The sequence below is a fragment of the Mustela putorius genome, unplaced genomic scaffold (genome assembly GCF_011764305.1).
Source record: "Mustela putorius furo isolate JIRA1106 unplaced genomic scaffold, ASM1176430v1.1 tig00000992_pilon_pilon_pilon, whole genome shotgun sequence".
In the NCBI taxonomy this organism is placed as follows: domain Eukaryota; kingdom Metazoa; phylum Chordata; class Mammalia; order Carnivora; family Mustelidae; genus Mustela; species Mustela putorius.
The window spans coordinates 2,769,186-2,790,167 of record NW_025421526.1 but is presented as its reverse complement, the minus strand read 5'-3'; the positions used below and the strand labels follow the sequence as shown (position 1 = coordinate 2,790,167).

Here is a 20,982-nt window from a genome sequence, read left to right as displayed (position 1 = left end):
CCCGCCGGGCACTAGGCCGCCTGCCGCCCCGAGGCGCTCGTTTCATCAGTCGCCGGGAGAGCGCCGGGATCCCCTCGCCTCCGAGACTCTGTGAACCGGGTCCAGCGGCACGGGCTGGCCACGGCCGTGTAGACGCTCGCGACTGCGCGTCCAGCAGACACGTCCTCTCTGCACTTCCGGCTAAGAGCCGCAGGCCGCCGGCGAGAGGGGCTGCGGGTCCCCGACCGCAGCCCGACACCGGTGCGGCCGCGGGGCCTCCAACGGCGTCTACCGGACGCGCCGGGCCGCGGGGCTCACGGCCTCGTCCGAGCGTCCCACGGTCGCGGCGCGGCAGGCCCGGCCCGGCCACGCACCGGCGCTCCCGGGCGGGGAGGCCCTGCCCGTGCGGGGCCCGGCGTCCCTCGCGCGGGGCTGTGCGGGCTGTGCGGGCCGCGGGGCCTCAGGGCGCTTCGGGAATCCCGCGCCGAGAGGCCCCCGCCCCGGCACACGCGGCCGCAGGCGGAAACGGGCCGTTGGGAGCTTCTCCGCTGCCCGCTGCTCCCCTTGCCCCGACCCCGGCGCCGCCCTCCCAGCCGCGGCGGCCGTGACCTCCGTGCCCGGAGCCGGGCCTCGGCCGCCGCCGCCGCCATTTTGTCCCGCGGGGCCGCGGCGGCCGCGGGGGCCTGCGGGGGACAGGGGGGGGGCGACGCGGGCGGCGCGAGGGGCGGGGCTTCCGGGGCCTCCGCGGACCCAGCGACAGCCCCGCCCCCAACGGCCCGCAGCGAGCCGGCGGCCCCCCAGGGCGCTCCGCGCTGCGCCGGACCCTGCGGTGGACGCGGCGGCTCCGGCCCCAAGTCTGTTGCGGCGATTCCCGGGAGACGAGCGAAGCCGGCAGAGCGCGCCCGGCAAAGCCGCAGTAGCACCCGCCGCCGTCACCCGCGGACGGGCCGTCGAGGCGGCGGTGAGCGCACTCGTGTCGCGGGTCGTCGTGAGGCCCCTGCAGCGACACGAGGAGGCCTGAATGTCCTTTCACGCGGCTCCAACGTGTGCTGCGAATTCCCTCTTCTCCGGTATCTCCGTGGGGCTCTTTCCTCAGTTTACCCAGTAATTTAGAGGATCACTCTCAGAAATGCCTCCCAGAGAGCGGCCCCAGACTTCCCAAGGGGATGGAAAAATACAGTGTTGGGGTATCACGGGTAAGAGGATCACACTGGCCTGCCTGCGGGTAGAATTCCGTGAATCACGACGTGTACCTCTTACACAGGGTCCTTAAGACTCGGAAACTTCTGGAGAATTATGGGACATGGGACTGAGTATGCACATCGTGTACCCAGTATAACACATCTTACTTTGTAAAAAAAACATATCCATTAAAAATGTTTCGACTTTTTGGAAATCAAGGGTTTTAGTGCAGTATGCAGGGGACCTAGTTTTTTTAAAGGACATAACGAATAAGCTTACCTAATTTTTCTTTTTTCTTTTTTTTTTTTTTTAAGATTTATTTATTTATTTGACAGAGATCACAAGCAGGCAGAGAGGCAGGCAGAGAGAGAGGAGGAAGCAGGCTCCTGCTGAGCAGAGAGCCCGATGCGGGACTCGATCCCAGGACCCCGAGATCATGACCTGAGCTGAAGGCAGAGGCTCTAACATACTGAGCCACCCTGGCGCCCCTTACCTAAATTTTCTATTAAATCTCGGGATCTTCCTATCTTCTCTTACAAATGGTGACCCCAATGCCCAATAATTCCCATATAAGAGAGAGCAATTTCTAAACTGTTACCCCAAAAGAGAAGTATATGGCAGGATTTTGAAAGCTAAATTTTCTTCCTCTAACTGTTATTTTCTCACTTTCTCCCATTCTGTCTCTCCATCCTATTTTAAACAACATGGACAACTTCTGTCAGATATGCCAGCCCACTCTTTGACTTCTCTTGGCATAGGACTGCTAAGTGTATTAGTCCACTCAGGCGGCCATAACATAATACCATATATTGGCTTGCTTAAAAAAACAACAGACATTTATTTTCTCACAGTTCTGGAGACTGGAAGTCCAAGATCAAGATGCCAGCATGCTTGGTTTCTGGTGAGAGCTCTATTCCTGGATTACAAAGGGTCACCATCTCTCTGTATTCTCATATGGAAGTTGGTGAGAGAAAAGGGAGAGAGTGAATAAAAGCTCTTGATGTCTCTTCTTAGATGGGCACTAACCGTATCATGAGAGCCCTTCCCCTCATGACTTCCTCTAAACCTAATTACCTCTAAAAAGGCCCCATCTCCAAATTCTGTCACAGTGGGGGTTAGGACTTCAACATATGAATTTTGGAGACACAATTCAATCCACAGCCCCTAGTAAATCAACCACCCAAGAATACGAGGTATTTTCAGTTTTGAGTTTACAACCAATAATTATGAAGGCTGGTTCTTGAGAAAAAAATCAAATAGTTGACATTAAAGTTTTCAAAATCTTTTAAAATATAAAAGTCAGTGAAGTGTCACTTATAACACATGATAGTACAAAGATCGTTTAAAGACTGACTCCCATTATTTTATTACCAAAACAATTTTAATAGTAACAAATTTTCTTAAACATATTTAATCAGGTATCTTCTGGAATATGGGTTAAATGATGAAAAAATGGGCGGCCATGAACACACCCTTTAATTTCATTTCCAAATTGGTCCTTCATTCTGTAGATAATGTCTTGGACATCCTCTTTGGTTAAGTACATGGGCAACTGTCTAGATAGACGCACTGCTTCTCCCTGTGAAGAGAAAGTCACATGTTATACCACGATACACCCTGAAGCAGAAAACACGTTATTCCTGACAAGAAAGAAGACAGAAAACAGATTATATTCTTATTATTCATTCACACACATATTAAACACATATTACATGTTCATCACTATTGTACGTTTTACACACAGTAGAGAATAAGACAAATATCCTTGCTCATGTTAAATTTTATTCTAGTGCGGAGAAACGAAACAGATAAAAAGACAAAATTTTGGGGCGCCTGGGTGGCTCAGCCAGTTGGGTGTCCAACTTTTGATTTCAATGCAGGTCTTGATCTCAGGATTGTGGGATAGAGACTGGTGTTGGGCTCTATATTGTGCTCTACACTGGGCATGGAACTTACTTGGGATTTTCTCTCTCCTTCTCCACCTGCCCCTCCCCACACCCCTCTCTAAGAAAATACAAATAAAAATAAATAAATTAAAAAGAGTCCTCACATGAACAGGAGGTAAAGTCAAAACCTGTTGGTGAACTGGTTATGAAGGATGCGGAACCAAGGGTAATGTCCACATTTCTGGTATGGTGATGCTATTTTCTGAGATACGAAAACTGAGCATTTAGGGGTAAATGGTATTAGCAAAGCTGGTTTCTTTTTAAATTTATTTAAAAACAAATTGTACTTCAAAGAGCTTGAGCCTAATATAATTCTCTAACCACATACCCTCTTCCATTATCCTACTCCTTTCCAACTAAACCTATTTTTTCCTTCACTTTGACCTTTAATCTCCTCAGTCCCTCTTTATCGCTCTGCACCAGCACCCTTCTTGTCATCTTTCCCTATGTAAGGCACAGATAGTAAGCCATTAAAGATACTATTTCTAGCTCTCTGTATTCCTTTTTGATTCCTACTACTAAAACCTGTTGGGTCGACAGTTCCGGGAATGCAGGAGGAACAACAGAAATGACCGCCAGGGCCGCCATCTTCCAGTCCCCCCCTTCCTTAACCCTTGACTCTCCCGCCAAAAGGAGGTGCCCAGGTCATGTCTCCATAGGTAACCCGATACCTATGCAGGAAACAGGAGTATCAGGAGCCCCCACCCCATACCCTCTTATCACCAAATATCTTACCATATATGGAAGTGAATCCAGGCCCTGCCTTGGCCTGATAAAAGACCCCCACAGACTCCCTCCCAGTGCAAATTCCCTGACTCCGGCTTTCCAGAGTCTCAGAACTTCGCCCGAGGGTGCCCACCTCTTCCTGGTGCGACTTTCCTGGCTCCCCTTCTCCTGAGCCCTGAAACTTCGCCCCGGAGAGTGCCTTTAATAAATCTTGCCTTGTGCCTACCTTGCCTGGTGTTGTGTTTACCTCGCCTACAAAACCTAATTCATCTTTAAAATCTAGGACCTAACACAGTTTCCTGTGTACATTATGGGTTCAAATGTGCTCACTCACCCCCTTGTTGTACCATATTCACCTTTAATCCCTATACCTGGATAAACTGTACCATGTACTATTGGAAAATCACCAAGCTATCTTGGCTGGATCCAATACCAATGTTAGCTCTTATCAGTGCTCAATGCCATTTGGACATTACTTGGTCTTCTCTAATCAATCTTCTCTTATAGTACCTACAGCTCTTATTTTTTGATCTTTTCTACTATACTCAAATCCCCAATGCCTTCCTAGCCTCTTCACTCTCAGGAGCTAACTTCTCCTACACCTTCATCACATGTATCATACATGACATCACAAGTTTACCTGAAAACAGTTTTACTTCTACTTTCCTTCCCTTTTGCTCTGATTGAGAGAAGTTTCTCCTTTCTAAAACTTTACTTTACCCTTGTCTTCCTTCCTGCCTCTTTTGGAACATCTGCTTACCAATCTTTTATGTCAGTCTTCTCCACCAATAACAAAGACAAGCTAATCTCTCTTTTCTTCTTTTTACCACCATATGACTTGCTGCCTACACTTTTTCACTACTGCCCTTACTCTTTTGCCATTGGCGAGTCTTTCATCTGGACTACTTTTCTATTATCATTGCCATCCAGCAACCATACCAAATGGTCTTCAAGCAACTATTACCCTATAAAGAATCTGCTACTACTTTCTCATTTTCAAATTTCTTTCCTCCCTTGACCTTTATATCTACTCCTCTTTTTCTTTCACTCTCCTGTCTATTTCTGAGTCATCTTACTCAGCTTGACTTTAAACGTTAAATATTCCTGTAGATCTTATAGTTCTCTTTTTTCCCTAGACTCTCTTCCAAAACAATCAATCCACAACTGACTTAATGTAATGAGGTATAATATTAGTAAAAATATTTATACCTAATGCCAACCACTTTTTTGTTTCTAAAATCATATTTCTTCCCACATGGTTTTTCAATATACAAAATACTACCCTCCTTCAACCTTCATTTAAGTTTATTCTACCTTTTTCACAAGAAGATTCCTTTGAAGTCATTAGAAATTATCAGTGTTAAATTGCTCATGCAATAGGCTAGGAACATCCACAAGTCAAAACTCTTGAAGGACCTATAGAATGCTACTGAATACAATCTTCAGAAAGGGTAAAAAGTGGACTTTCCTGAAGTCTGGTCCTCAGAATACAGTGGGGACATCATGATTATATTCTAAACAAAAATGGCCCATTTTTTTTTTTTTTTTTAGCGGAGAAAACAAATCTCATTTATGTTCAGATAAATACCAAACTTGAGGTTTTTGAGATAATACCAAACTTGAGGGAGAGAATTCAAACATTGAGACATTCACTATTACTTTCCAACAACTATCCTATATGACATTTAAAACCTTATAATCTTCCTCCATCCCATATTACATCAGAACTTATTTAACCCACTGTTATGTTTCTTATTTGTGGTAGATATTCCTAGGTAACTAATATTTCCTTTTATTCAATAATATATCTTTCACTTTATCTCTTTTTCTCTTGCAGAGGTTAAGGATTTCTTTTTTTAGTAGTATTTCTTCTTAGAAAAAATAGACCTTACAGAAACTTTACTATTTTGAAACCTTATTGTTTTATTAAGAAACCACTAAGTATGTTAAAATCTAACCAACCTACATAATCTAATAATAAATACCTCTAAGTAGCTTATCACTTTGCGAGGTCTACATTCATAAACTTCCTTTGCATTTTTGTTTAATATAGCATTAAGAATTTCTTTTAAGTCCATCACTCCATAGAATGGGAGACAATTAGCCATTTCTTCTATTTCCAAGTAGTCTTCAGCAATGGAAATGCCTAAAAGAAAAATAAATAAAACCACATGTAGATATGGTTAGTTTTGTTTAAATTATATTCCAGAAAATGTCTATTAAAAACAAAATCACTGTTAAAAACATTTAGTGAACCTTCCTTAGAATTTAATGTAGTAAGGACAAAGTTCTGTTCCTTAGTTGGAGAACAAATAGTAATTTCCCATAGGACTTCACATTAAGTCATAAGCGTCAGAGACACCACATGTGCTTTATATCATTTAATTTAATCTTAGTTATTGCACTTCTGTTCCCTACATTTGTTTAGAACATTTCTTACCTTGGAGAGAAAATGAAGTCCCATGATATTTATTAAAATAAAACTGGTTTAAGTGTTTTAACAACTGCTGCTGTTCAAAGTGTATTCTACTAGTTTAATACTAACTTGAAGGCCTGAATTATTTCTATGATTATTTTAACTTACAATTTATAAAAATACTCATATAGTAATTTTTTTTTACAGTTTTGAGATATAATTGATAAACACTAAGTTTATGGTTTATGCATAGCCTTGATTTGACACACTTATATATTGCAAATAGTAACATTAATATATTACTAGTTTGAGAGAATGAAATACTGTTTAATCAGTAATGTTTACTCAAAATATCTTAGTAAAACAATATTTAAAACTGACATTATTTATTAAACTACTTTAAATAATTTAGTGACTAAAATAAAACTAAAAAAAGCTACATGATTAGATATATCATGAGGTAAAATATCCATAAGAGCATAAATTCCAAAGGATCAAATTTGGCTTTAGAATTCACTTTAAGACGTTGCAAAACAGCAGATATTGAACTTCTTTGGCTCTGTGTAACAGCGTTCTTAATATTTAAGCCCACCCATGTTATATAGAACTAAGAAAACGAGACAGTTCAACATTGGGTAAGTGGCAGCTATCAACAGATGAATGAAAAAAGAGGAGTGATACAGCTTGAAGAGTTTCAGGTCCTGAGACATCAGTGATCCTATCCCTAATCTGTTTCCAGTTAGAGATCACTTTCTTGACCTGGAGAAGATGCAATGGTGGTACACTAAACAGAGCAGGCACCCCTGGAAACAACTGGAGAGTAACAGAAGATCTATAATCAAGCATTGAGGAGTAAAACACAGTTTGGTCAAGGAAGACAAAATAAGAGTTCGAGCAACCAGGGGAACTTAAATGGGACTTGAAACAGGATTTATACAGGCAAAGAGGAAGAAGCAAAATATTAGAGTTCTATCTTTTTGCATATATAGAGAAGGAAATTACAAAAATATTAGCCCAGAGACTTCACTATTGCTGGTTCTTTACCTTTTTATAGAACAATTAGACTGAAGAGTCTAATAGTGACTAGATTTTCCCTGGAAAATCTTACACATTTCACAGAATTACTTGTGCATATGCGTACAGTATTTGGCAGTAGATGAGGAAATTGAGCAATATTTTAATCACCATGTTTGCAAAATTCTGATATGGGAAACTTACAGACATTTGGAACCATGTAACAATAAACTTTCAAGAATTTTCCATAAGATTCTGTGAAATGCTTCCCAATTTTCAGGGAAAATATTTCAAATGAGTAAGTGGTTTGACAAGCTTTCACTTTCTTAAAATACAGAATTCTTATTGATGCAGAACAAAAAACTAATCCTGTGAATGAGCAAAATTCTTAGGATCACATTCAGAATCTTTTCCCTCAGAGTCAGATGTATTCCTCCTCTCTTTTAAACGTCCTTATCATTCAAAGATGTTTAGTGACAACTGGCAAACTGCTCATCCAAAGTTCGTCCAAGAAAACAAACTCACGAAGAGGAGAAATGGTTTTTTAAGAAAGCATGACATAAAAATTAATGAAGGAAAAGAAAGGCTTAAAAAAGAGGAAAACAGAGTTTTAAATCTGATCTGTTACTGCTAAGGTAAATAATGCTGATGACAATCTAAGAAAACTAATTCCAACCAAATCAAGTCAGTTTGCAGGTGACTCTTACTCATTTTTATATCTCTGGTGCCTTGTGAAGTACCTAGTATTCAACAGGACTTAAAGAACACTACCCACGGGGTACCTGGGTGGCTCAGTCTGTTGGGCATCTGCTTTCAGCAAAGGTCATGATCCCAGGGTCCTGGGATAGAGCCTGGTATCAGGCTCCCTGCTCATCAGAGAGCCTATTTCTCTGTCTCCCTCTATGGCTCCCCCTGCTTGTGTGCTCTCTCCTTGTCAAATAAATAAATAAAATCTTTAAAAACAAAAACAAAAAACACTACCCACAAGCTGAGAACTGAAAGCATAAACATGTTCTTAGAAAAGACAGGGAAGTAGTTATTCTTTTTTTTAAAAAATTGCTGTGGTACTATTTTTTATGAAAAAAAGAGTGGCACCTGCCAGCAATACCACATAGTTCGTTAGAAAAATAGATTAAGAAAAAAAAAATCTTACTACACACAAACCTATACACACCCCTTGTCTCACACTTCAAGTAAGTGCTAGGGGTCTCGAGGAGGAAAGATTTCTGGGAGGTCTAAAAGCAATGACAGACAGGGGTACTGGAAGAAGAGAGAATATCCAAACACTCACCAGTGGCAAGTACTATGCTAACTGATTTCCCTAAGTACCTCTCTCGTGCTCACAACTACTTTATGAAGTAAATATCTCAATTTTTGTAGGAAACAATATAACAAATTAGTTAAAAGCTAGACTATAAATGCACTTGGGTTGAAATCCTGGTTCTACTACTAACTGGTATGCTTAAGCAAACCTCACTGTGTCTTGACTTTTCCATCTGTAAAATGGAAACAGCAACAGAACCTACTTCATAGGGCTATTAATTAATATTAATACATTTACTATTTAGAATAGTGCCCTGTACATTATAATTATTTGCTATTTATTAGTTGTTATGATGAGAAAACACTGAGGCCACCCCAAATCTAAATATCCAAGACTGAGATAGAAGGTAAGAAGTCCAGGGCAGGTGTTCCTAAAACTGCAAAAGTAGGTAAAATTAAAGTTTGGAGCACCAAACCATTTTCTGTGTATACTTAATTTCATAGCTTCATACAATCGTTTTTACTCATTTTCTTTTTACGTTTAAATAAAACATCCCTATAAAAATCTTCAACTCTGTTTTAGCTGAACTTTTTTATGACAAGTTTAGCGGCAGGCAGGAGGGGACAGTGGCATCACTCTTCATGATACCCTTGAGACCAGACAAAGGGAAAAGAAGACAAGAACAGCCTAGGCAGGGCAGAAGACAGTTAAGTATGAAAGTTATGAGAGAACAGAGAAGGGCCCAAGCGGGAAAACAGAAGTCTGCTTCCCAGAATGATTTACTTTTCTCTCCACCCAGTGACTTGCCATGCAGAGAAGATAGTGTTATCGCAGTCTTTCTAGCAAAGCAATGGAATCAAATCATTCTCCAAATAGTAAGACTGCTGATGTTACAAATCTAATTGGCAAAACAGGAAAAGAGACGGTCATTTTTGTTAGACCTTTCCGATATACTACACATTTATTTCTTTCATCATCCACAGGAGTATTAAATACTTTAAACACACTAGGCACATTGTGCCAAAGATGTCAAAAATTACAATGAAACTTGTCGATTAGTTATGAAAACACAAATGCAAGGTAACAGACTGAAAGGGATGCCAAACTTCCTAGTTTCAGGGATTACCTTTTTGAAATATGATTGTTTTTATATAGCTGACACTGTACTTTTGGTGAGATAAAAATATACCGGTATGTGTATTATGAAGCCCAAATGAAACTTCTGGAAATAGTAAACCACACCATCATACCTGGTATCCATTTTATCTTGAAACCATTTGCTGTAAGACGAGGATCGGACAGGTAAGCTGATCCACTGTATCTCTGATCATCTGTGGTCATTTTACATAAAATCTCTAAATAATGAGATCCATTAAAAAGACTGAAAAAGAAATTATGGTCCTTTAACTTATTAAATATGTAAAATGAAATAAGAGGATTTATGGAAAAAAGTTAATGCAAGGGCCCTTTAAAAATGATTCATAAGTAGCCCTGTGACAAACTTTACTTTTTTACATCTCTGTTAATATCTCTTAGAAGACCTACTATATTCAGCATACAGAAAGGAGGAAGAATGGACATAAAAGACAGTTTCTATCTTTTAGAACATTACGAACTAAATGTGAGATCAAAAACTGTGCTCTCTCTATAAAATACAAGTAAAAACTTTATAAATAATGCCATTGTTATATTATTATTATTCTATCATAAGGCTGTTGTTAAGATCAAAGGGTTTAGTAAAGTTCCTATCATATGGTAAATCCTCAGCAAACATTGGCCATTGTTATTACTGAGCTCCTACTTCCTATTTTACAGAGATCTAAGTTATGCCATTGAGAGATAAATGACACAATCTGCATTAGAACCGTAGTAAGGACACTGAATCCAACCCATAATTCCAGTCTTTCACTCAGTTTTGAAAAACTTATATTAATTGTGGTGGGCATGTCACATTTCAAAAGAAGGGTGAAAACAATTTTGAATTCAGTTTTGTTGCTGTCCATGTTCAATTAAGAAATCTTTATTATCAGGCTAGTATGGGTCCCAAATAATAGTTTTTCATTTTATTTTTTTTTTCAAAGGTTTTACTTATTTGACAGACAGAGAGAGATCAGAAGTAGGCAGAGGGGCAGGCAGAGAGAGAGGGGGAAGCAGGCTCCCCACCAAGCAGAGAGCCCGATACGGGGCTCGATCCCAGGACTCCGGAGATCATGACCTGGGCCGAAGGCAGAGGTTTAACTCACTCAGCCACCCAGGCACCCCGCAAATAATAGTTTTTAATGTATTTGTTTTTGAATAACAGAATATCATAAAGGAAAAAAATCTTTAAAAATGTTTAATTTGTAGAAGCACAAAATGATTTTTAAAATATAAATGAAAGTTCATAAATAACCATTTAGAGAAGTAATCATGTTTAAAATTTCATATATACCCTAGTTCTTTTTAAGGGAAGAACAGAAAGTACTATCAGATTTTTGAACTGTTTAATACAGGCCGAATCTGTATTAATTCTTTTTCTAATTCTTTGACAGTTTGCTAAGCCAATCTCAAAGAGAATACTATAAAAGATGCTGGATTTAGGTGAATGTATTACTGCTGTCTTAATTAAAAAGACAGCTCTGGGGGCACCTGGGTGGCTCAGTGGGTTAGCCTCTGCCTTTGGCAAAGAGCCTGCTTCCCCCTCTCTCTCTGCCTGCCTCTCTGCCTACTTGTGATCTCTCTGTCAAATAAATAAATAAAATCTTTAAAAAAACAAGAAAAAGACAGCTCTGATATATGTTTTCCTGTGTCTTGGCTCTATTTTTTCCTTCTGGTAACGGATTTTTTTTTTCAAAATACAAAATTATATTGTATATCAAGAGCAGATAAATAGACAATGAAATTTAAAAAATAACCCACTTATATTAGCATCAAAAACCAAAATATTTGGGAAAAATTTTTTCAAAAAAAATGCCTCTATACTGAAAACTACAAAATATTGCTGAGAGAAATTAAAGAAGACTTAAATCAATGGAGACCACTGTGCAGGGATTGGAAGATGCAGTATTGTTAAGATGGCAATTCCCCCCAATATGATCTACAGGTTCAAAGCAATCCTAATCATAATTTGGTAGCAGGGCTTTTTAACAAAAGAGTTTTAATATACTTTATTAAAGATTTTTTCATATATTCTTGGGAGTTCTGAAACAGAGTTATCCAGTAACATGTCCCAGAGATCAAACCCTCAATAGCTTTCTAATTTCAGGTTTTTGTTTTTTTTTTTAAAGATTTTATTTATTTATTTATTTGACAGACAGAGGTCACAGGCAGAGAGGCAGGCAGAGAGAGAGAGAGAGGAGGAAGCAGGCTCCCAGGTAAGCAGAGAGCCCGATGTGGGGTTCGATCCCCACTCTGGGATCATGACCTGAGTCGAAGGCAGCGGCTTAACCCACTGAGCCACCCAGGTGCCCCTAATTTCAGGCCTTTATCTCTTTTCATATATATGATTCTTTCCTCTGTCAGACCAAAGAAAGAAATAATAAATATTAAAAAAGGGAAATGTTAACAGGTTAGCTGGTAGCTATTCATTTTTACAGAAAATAATTTGCTCATGTAGGATATTAAAGGGAAATACCCCATTTTGTAATCTATAATAAAATCAGTTCAGGGGAACAATCATCAATGGATGAAATCATTAGATGGAAAGGTTGACAGGGAATTTTAAGGTATGAGTGCAGCTGTCAGTGTCAGAAACCAGTGATAAGCGCCTTCTGATGTGATGAAACAAGAAGCACATAGCACAACCTATTAAATGGTCATTCCAGAAAGTATAATCAAAATCTATTCAATCCTGCAGGACTAACTTCTGTTTAAACATGGGAGAGGAAAAAACAAGGAACTACGAGGAAGCAAAGGGACAAACTGAGACAGTAGGCTATTCTAAAAAACAAGTGACTTAGTATCAACAACAAGTTAATGGTGTGATATTAGAAGAGATTTAAGAAACAAAATGTAACGGCTGGACCTTAGATACAAATTAAATTTAATAATTTAAATTTTAATTTTAATAATTTTAAATTTAATACTTTAAATTTTAATTTGTTTAGATAAATTAAATTTAATAATTTAAAAACTATAAAAAAGACATGTTGAGACAATGAGATATACTTTCAAGGAATTATATTGTGTAAGATAGGAAAATGTCATTTGTGATTAGGTAAGTCATTTTTAAAAGAGAGAAACCGAAAGATATTTGGGTGGAAATTGGCTAAAAAATTTAGGAAAGAAAAAGAAAATATGTCTGTGTGTGTGTGTGTGTGTGTGTGTGTGTATGCATAATATACACATATATATTTGAAAGGACAAATAGACAAATGTGGCAAAATCCTGGTAATTGTTGATAAAGGTATTCATTGTATAATTCTATTTTGGTATACACTTGAAATGGAAAGTGTACAATGACAGAGTCATGGCAACCTAACTTCAAAATTGTCCGAGGCAAGTCACTTATGAACAGGAGAATTGAGGCTGATATTTACTAACTGCAGAAGTAAACTAGCTAGAATATTCTAAAATTATTTACTCAAAAACAATTCCATTGAAGATTAGAAAATCAACTTTAAAAAAGAATTCTTTAGACTTTCTCTACCAGAAAACACTTCCAACTTTTGCTTTGAATTTCCAATCTAGTATGGATTGATAAATCTTTTGAGAGTTAAAAAAAGAAATCTATTATTTCAACATACCTCTCTGTTAATATAATTGGCTTTTCCAGTGGCTCTGCAGGAAGTTTATGATTCTCAATAAGTCTTTTAAATAGCAGGGCTTCTTCCACTCTGTAAGGATTTAATAGCATTACCTCTGTTTTGGATGTAATTAGCCACGCATCAGGAAACTTGAGATTGTGGAGCAAGCAAAGTTCCTCCTTCTCTTCTAAGTCAAATTTATGTTTCTCAAAATTTTTTTTTAAGTTTTCCATAGAAAAGGAGATCTGAACTATTTTAATGTTTTGGTTCTTTTTTTCAATTTGGGACTGAAAGAGCTCATCAAGTTTAGGCTGATTAGATAATGAAGTTTTCAATTTGTGCTTCTGTGCCAAATTCCATGCACTGGTGGGCTTTATCTTTTTTCTGCCATCCTTAAATGATGTTTGTGATTCCTGTTCAATGGCTCTCTTGATTTGCTTATTGTATCGTTCCAAATCTTTAGTAGCTTTCTCTTCGTATCTGGGAATAAAGATAAAATAGAACTAATGAGGTCATAATCAGAAACGTATTGGCCATCTGAAGTAAATTTTATAAAAAATAAAGAGCTGGTGTTCCAAGTCTGATAATGATGAAGGAGCCTATATTGGACTAACCTTCCCTACATTAACTATAATTCTGAACAAAATACAGAGATCAACTATTTAAAATGGACATGGAAAAGCAACCAAAAATAGGCAGATATTGGAATGACTCAACATTCAAAAAAGAGATCCATATTTATATAGCTTTTACCCAAAGGGAAGTTCCTGGCATTGAAGGGGAATGGCAAAATAAATAAATAAATAAAATCATCAAGCAATAAGCTGTACTTTTTGGGGAAAAAAACCCCAAAAACACTAAAAACTATTTTTTTCAATATTTTATTTGACAGGGTGAGAAAGAGTGAGAGGGAACACAAAGAAGGAGCACAGGAGGGAGAGGGATAAGCAGGCTTCTCACTGAGCAGGGAGCCCGATGTGGGCTCCATCCCAGGACCCTGGGAGTGATACCTTAGCCAAAGGCAAACGCTTAATGACGGAGCCACCCAGGTGCCCCATGAAAAAATATTTTTTTAAAATAAATTTTATTATTTATTTTTATATCACATAATATTACCTTATATAAGTTGCACTTTTACTAGCTTGAATAACTAGAACAGAGTTCCTTGCTTCCAAAACAACTGGAAATTAAGGGAGAAAAATCCCAGAAAATTCCATAAGTGGAAGCCTGGAGGAAAACAACTGCTAGAATGTTCAATGAGCTAGACACAGATTTTAGTGACTACCTATGGCAGAATAAATGGAATTTAGAGCTTGAATTTTATATAATTAGATGGCTTAATAAACACTTTGCGCTTTAAATTAAAACTGGATGAGGGCTACATCCTAGGGTAAGGGAAAAACTATGTCCTAGAACTAAGAAAGCTGCCCCAAGGTTGGGGGCAATATTTAAAGTCTCTCTCTAAGGAAGTATAAAACAGCCTTCCAGCTCAGTGTGATCTGTCAGTAACTTAAATCGTTGCAGAACAAACACCAACACTTTTCAGAAGAAGGCAACAGAATCTAGAGTTTCTTCAACGTATCACCCACAATGTCCACTAAACAAAAGTTATCATTCAAGCAATAAAAAGGGGAAATGTGAGTAATGATCAAGAGAAAAACTGGATAGTAAAAACCAACCTTAACATGTCTCATATGTCGGAAATTGCCAAAGGAAAAAAAAAGTTATTTTTGAAATGGGTTTTTATAAATATTTAAGGACTTAAAGGAAAAGATTATCCTAATGAGAGAACCAAAAGGAATGTAAACAGGGAAGGGACATTATTAAAGAACCGAAAGGAAATTCTACAACTAAAAAATACAATATCTGAGATTAAAAATGTCAAAAAGAAAGCCTGAAAATGCTTAACAGCAGATGAGAGATGGCAAAAGAAAGGGTCGGCAAACTTGAAGGCAGAGCAATAGAACTTACCCAATCTAAACAGGAGAGAAAAATGAAGATTAAAATAAATCTCTGTGGCCTATGGTACAACAAACAACCCCACATATTTGGGATCCCAGATAAAAATGTAATTAGAATTCCAGATTAAAAATGTGGAACTGAAGAGAAAAAAAAAATTGAAAAAAATAATTGATGACAATTAGACAATTTGGATAAATGAAACATTTTGTAGATCCAAGAAGGTCAGTGAACCGGAGCAGGATAAATACAAAGAAATCCACAGTTTGATACATTAGATCAAACTGCTGAGAAACAAAGACAGACAAATTCCCTGAAAGCAGTGAGAGAAAAAAAAAAAAAAGACATTACAAAAAAAGAATACCACAAATGATGGATATAACTTATTAGAAGCAATGTATAGCCAGATGGCAGTAAATTATATTTTTTAAGTGCCAACAGAATCCAATGATACAAAGCAAAAATGTCCTATAAAAATGAAAATGATACAGACATTTTTGGATAAAAGAAAGCTTAGAATCCCTTGCCAGCATAACTGCACTATTAAGAGTTGACACAATAGAAACTGTGATCTACAGGAAAAAATGATAAGTACCAAAACGGTAACTATGTAGGTAAATAGCAAAAAAGGATCTTTTTTAAAATTGTCATTTCTTTGAAAGGTAACTTGTGTTCCCTCTCTTGCTGTCTCTCTTCTGTCAGATAAATAAATAAAATCTTTAAAAAATAGTCACTCTAATGATAACATGCAAAATAAAGATTTTATGATTAAATTTGTAATAGATTCATAGCTAAATATTAACTTTTTCAGTTGCTATTTATTTCTCATTTTAGAGTCATCAGTGAAAAAATATATTTTAAAAAAACCTCAATACATCCAAACTAATTTAATTCAGTTTCAAAGGTACAAGATAATAGACAATTCAAAATTATCCTGGATAAAATCAAGACATCTTTTTTTTTGGATTAATGAAACTCCTACAGCCAATCAAAGACAGTCTAGCATAGTGGTGATAGAAACTGTTTCTAAAAAATTGAGATGCCTAAATCCCATCCTCAAATTTTCAAATTCTCCAGGTCAAGACTGAGGTTGAACAATACTATTTATTTATTTATTTATTTATTTATTTATTTATTTGACAGACAGAGATCACAAGTAGGCAGAGAGGCAGGCAGAGAGAGAGGAGGAAGCAGGCTCCCCGCTGAGCAGGGAGCCTGATGTGGGGCTCGATCCCAGGACCCTGGGATCATGACCTGAGCGGAAGGCAGTGGCCTTAACCCACTGAGCCATCTTTTTAAAAGGCTCCACGGATGATTCTGAAGTACTCCCAAAACTGAAAACTACTCTTAGGTGTTCAGTAAATTATAGTGGTAAGAGCACAGACCCTGGAGACTGACTGACTGGTCTGGTGCTGCCACTTAGTAGCTCTGTAAATCTATAAAAATTATTTAACTTTTCTGTGTCTCAGGATAATAATTTAATATAGATAATAAAAAAAATTTAATGTAGATAATCTACATTTACTTCATAGTTTTGATATGAGCAATAAAATGAGTTAAAATGTTTCAAGTACTTAGAATAATGCTTGGCACCATAGTAAATAATTATAAACATTTGTTATCATTGTATATCAAGGAACACATCTTATAATGAATGAGGAACATGATTGACTAAAGGCTGCTAATTATTTAAGCAACTTTACTAAAAATATTTTTCAAATGCAGTTTTAAGTTTGAGACTGAAGAATTAACGCTCTTTCTAATCTTAAGTAACTCAAGAAACTGGCTAAATTCTATTGTAGGTAATATACATGAAACATTTTTAAGGAGAAATTTATATAGATATGTGTTAGGATATAAAAATGGCATTCTTGGGGCGAACTGTATTAAATGTTAAAATTGAGACTAAAAGACAAGAGACCACATTATGCTGTGTAGTTTGTACTCAGTATATGTTTGTTAAATACAGAAATGTTAGTTGGATAAGAATGTAAAAAAGACCTTGTGTCACTGTAAACTAGATGAAAAATGCTTCTCTGGTTACTTACCAGGCTATATTCATAATTTTGTATATGGTTTTCTCTCATTTCTATTTAGAATCTGACATTCTGGACTAGCTACATAAAACAGATAATTTTCAACAGTTTCCTTTTAATAGGTACTTTAAGTATTTTTAGCTCTTGGACATTCCAGTTCAAGATTTTTCCCTTACGGTTAAAAAGGAGTTCAAGATGAAGGTCACCATTTGTAATTAATTATAATGTGCAAATTTTCACATATGGTACGAATCTTGTGATTTACTCAAGAAGTCAATTTAATTAGTTCCTTGGGAAATATAAAAAGCTATGTCCAAAGGAAGATTAAGCAAACGTTAAGTAAAAACAGCTGCTACATTTGACTTAATGTCATTAAGGGATTCAGTAACCTGAATGGAAAATATTAATTTTGATTTGACCAGTAATCAAATCGAATGTTTTTGTGATGAAAGATTACATGTAATTATAAAGTTTATTTACCATTTTTAATACCCCAGTTACAATATTATTCTTATTTAAAGTAGAAGTATATTCATCGTATGCAAATGTAAAGTTCAAGTTAACATCAATTGACTGAAACCCCAGTGGGCAAGAGCAGAGGCCTAAATCTGGCTTCTAAACCACCAGAGGAAAGGAGAAAAGCAAAGGAAAAATATCTGGAAAAGAAGAACTAAAAAATTAAATACTCCCCACACTGAGTCTATCCTCAGCTCTCAGCACAAAAACCCTGATGGTAGGGCTTATTCAAATTCTTTGTTATGGTTTACAGAATCTTACATAATCTGGCCTGCTTTCCTTCAACTTATTAGACTCTCTCATATTCTGTTCCTGTTACAGAGAGCACTTTCATTTCCTCAATAACACTATTTTCCTTTTAGCTGTTTTATTTAGAAGATTTCCTATCCCTTTCTGATTATTTTCACTTAGGGAACCATTTCCTGTCTCATAGATGAGAATAAGCCCACTGCTAAGTATTTTCATAACTCTACATTTATTTTAAAACTGACTCCTCGTATTCTATGATTCCTTTGTGTTTTCCTCATTACACTGCATCATTTATAAGTCGAGAAAGTCTATTTTGTTTATCGCTGTATCTGAAGTGATCAGCTAGAATGCGGAGGGCCTTGGATACAGAACGCCCGTAATAAGTGTCTCCTGTCTGAAGACGGGTGGGAAGGGAGGGGGGAGGAAGGAGAAGGAAAAAGAAAGAAAAAGGAAAGAGAGGAGAGGAAAGAAAAGGAGAAAGGAGAAAGGGCAATGAGGGAGGAAGGGAAGGAAACAGAAAGAACAGAAGAAAAGGAGAGAGGAAGGACGAAGGGGAAACCCAGGCAGGACAGGAGGAGTGAGGGGAGTATAGAGAGAAAGATCCACTGCCCACAGCAGAGGAGTCTACTCTGATACCCCTGAGCATTTCCGGCAGAACTGAGGATCATGGAACGAATTCCAAGATAAATATTACAGAAAAGTGGTAGTTAGTGTGATTGTTGAGTAGGATAGCATTTTTGCTACACTTTCTCACTGATCATGATTTTGGAACCCAGCCACCATGGTCCCCAAACCCCTGGCTCTCAAAGATTCTAACACATTTTGTGACATACAGTAAACTCTCTGATTCCAAAATACTTATATTTTCTTCTATTTATGGCCTCCAAATTAAATTCAATCTTCACTAAGCAAGTGAAAAATAATGTCAATCAAAACATAGAAATTTTCTTTTCACAGGTTAAAAATTCTAAGTAAGATCACAAGAATGTGCCAGTCACTTTTCTTACATCATAACACATAATATCTTACTTAATCCTCACAACAATCTAGGAGATACTGTCCACACATTTTTACGAAAAGCCAGCAGAGAAACTGGAGTTAAATCCCAGTGTGGTTTCAGAGGTCTGCTCTTGCCCAACACGGCCTCTTTTGATTACCTAATGGCAGTAAGACAGAGAAAACTTTGGATTCTCAAATACTGCCTGATGATAAACAAGTGTTTAGATGGGGACTATTACCCATAATCCTGTACCCTGATACCTTGAGGCCTCCAAGAAGAAACAATGCTGACACTCCCCAAAAGTCAGCTGGAACGATACCTGCTGTTGTGAGGCTGCGAGGGAACAGCCATCTTTTGAGCTGTCACACTGTCCCTATCTTCCATGAGAGGGAAACATCTATGCTTTTTCCCCACATTCTCAGGTAACACATCACCTCCCTGGTCAACATAATTCAACTTCTGTGGACTTGCTGTACTGAAAGTTAAATGCACTGATCTTAAAATGCCTATGCCATTTAGATAAAACTAAAGACAATCACAAGGTGTGAACCTTATTTGCATCCTGATTCATATAAACAAACTTTAAAAAAACTGTTATTAATAAGAGAATCTTAATCTCACAAAACAAACGGAGGGTTGCCAGGGGGAGGTGGGTAGGGAGAGGGTGGTGGGGTTACGGACATCGGGGAGGGTGTGCACTGTGGTGAGTGCTGTGAAGTGTGTAAACCTGGCAATTCATAGGCCTGAACCCCAGGGGCTAATAATACATTATATGTTTATAAAAAAATTAAAAACTTAAAAAAAAGCTGGTAGTAAGTAATTAGAAATTCAAACACTGAATATCTGATGATATTAGGAATTCTTGTTTTAAAAATTATGATTTATGTATATAAAAAATAAAAAATTAAAAAAAATGAATGGATGTTAAAAGTACACTGGCATAACATTAAAATTCTGGTTTATTCTCTGTTAAAAGACAGTTTTCTTAGATTGTTGATCTGTTATTGATAAAAAATTATTAAAAAAATTTTCTAAAATATGTTCCTTTGTGAACAAATGGAAAAAAGAATTACGATGATTATATCATGGCTATGTTTAAAGTAGGAACATCTTTACTCTTTACAGATACACAGCAAAATGTTTATGAACATATGAACCCTAGGATATGCTTCAGAATAGTAGTAGCAAAAAGGGGAAGTGAAGTACATGGAGGTACGGATGATATGAGACTGACCATGACATGGAGGTTCGTGAAACAGGGTGATGGGTTCACTGTGCTCTTTTGTCTATTTCTGTGCATGCCTGAGAAGAGAAAAAAACACAACCATCCCCACCAAAAAGCAAGCAAGCAAGCAAGCAAACAAACAAGCTAATTTTATGGAGGTTTTGCCTGTCAGTGTTAAGAGGGACACATGAGGTGATGAGCACTGGGTGTTATATGCGACTAATGAATCATTGAAAATTACATCAAAAACTGATGTACTATATGTTGGCTAACTGAATTTAAATTAAAAAAAAAAAAAAGGAAAGTTGCATTTTACTCCCACATACAAAATAGTGGTCATTATTATTTTAAATTGATGGTGTCTTTATAAGACTGAATAAGTTAATGAAAAAGTAAAAAAAAAAAAAAATTGGTTAAGTGTCCACGTTTGTCATCAAATAAAAACTCTGAATGATAAGTTATGTTTAAATTTTCTTCAAGCTATTTACCATATTATTGAGATACCATACATAATATATGGTTGGAAGTATAATTCCACTGTTTCATTTTCTGGTGGGCTATATCACTCAAGACATACTACTCTAAGTCAACTATAAATACTCATCGTATTAGTTTATAATATTTATTTAAATCATCTAGTCTAAAAATGGCAAGTAATAAGTAGCTCTTTTCATCAAAGATAGATCAAACCACCTACTGACCTACCAAAACACTCCACCATAGTTTATAAGTTGCCAACAAATAAA

General features: G+C 37.4%; 1 protein-coding gene across 9 annotated transcripts in view; it reads right to left on the bottom strand.

The window, feature by feature from the left end:
• Window positions 1-2,502: 2,502 nt before the first annotated feature.
• The window catches only part of PMS1 (PMS1 homolog 1, mismatch repair system component), an 85,189-nt gene continuing 66,709 nt past the window's right edge, over window positions 2,503-20,982 (bottom strand). For 7 of the 9 annotated variants that reach the window (XM_045086474.1, XM_004763369.3, XM_004763370.3 and 4 more), the window contains 4 exons: window positions 13,252-13,731; window positions 9,778-9,908; window positions 5,819-5,979; window positions 2,503-2,740 (listed from right to left, as the gene is read on the bottom strand). In XM_045086474.1, the coding sequence (XP_044942409.1) occupies window positions 2,576-2,740; window positions 5,819-5,979; window positions 9,778-9,908; window positions 13,252-13,731 (937 nt within the window). In that variant the 3' untranslated portion in view covers window positions 2,503-2,575. Of the gene's footprint in view, window positions 2,741-5,818; window positions 5,980-9,777; window positions 9,909-13,251; window positions 13,732-20,982 lie in introns of those variants that run through there. The other 2 variants (XR_006608507.1, XM_045086476.1) reach the window with 2 other exon arrangements.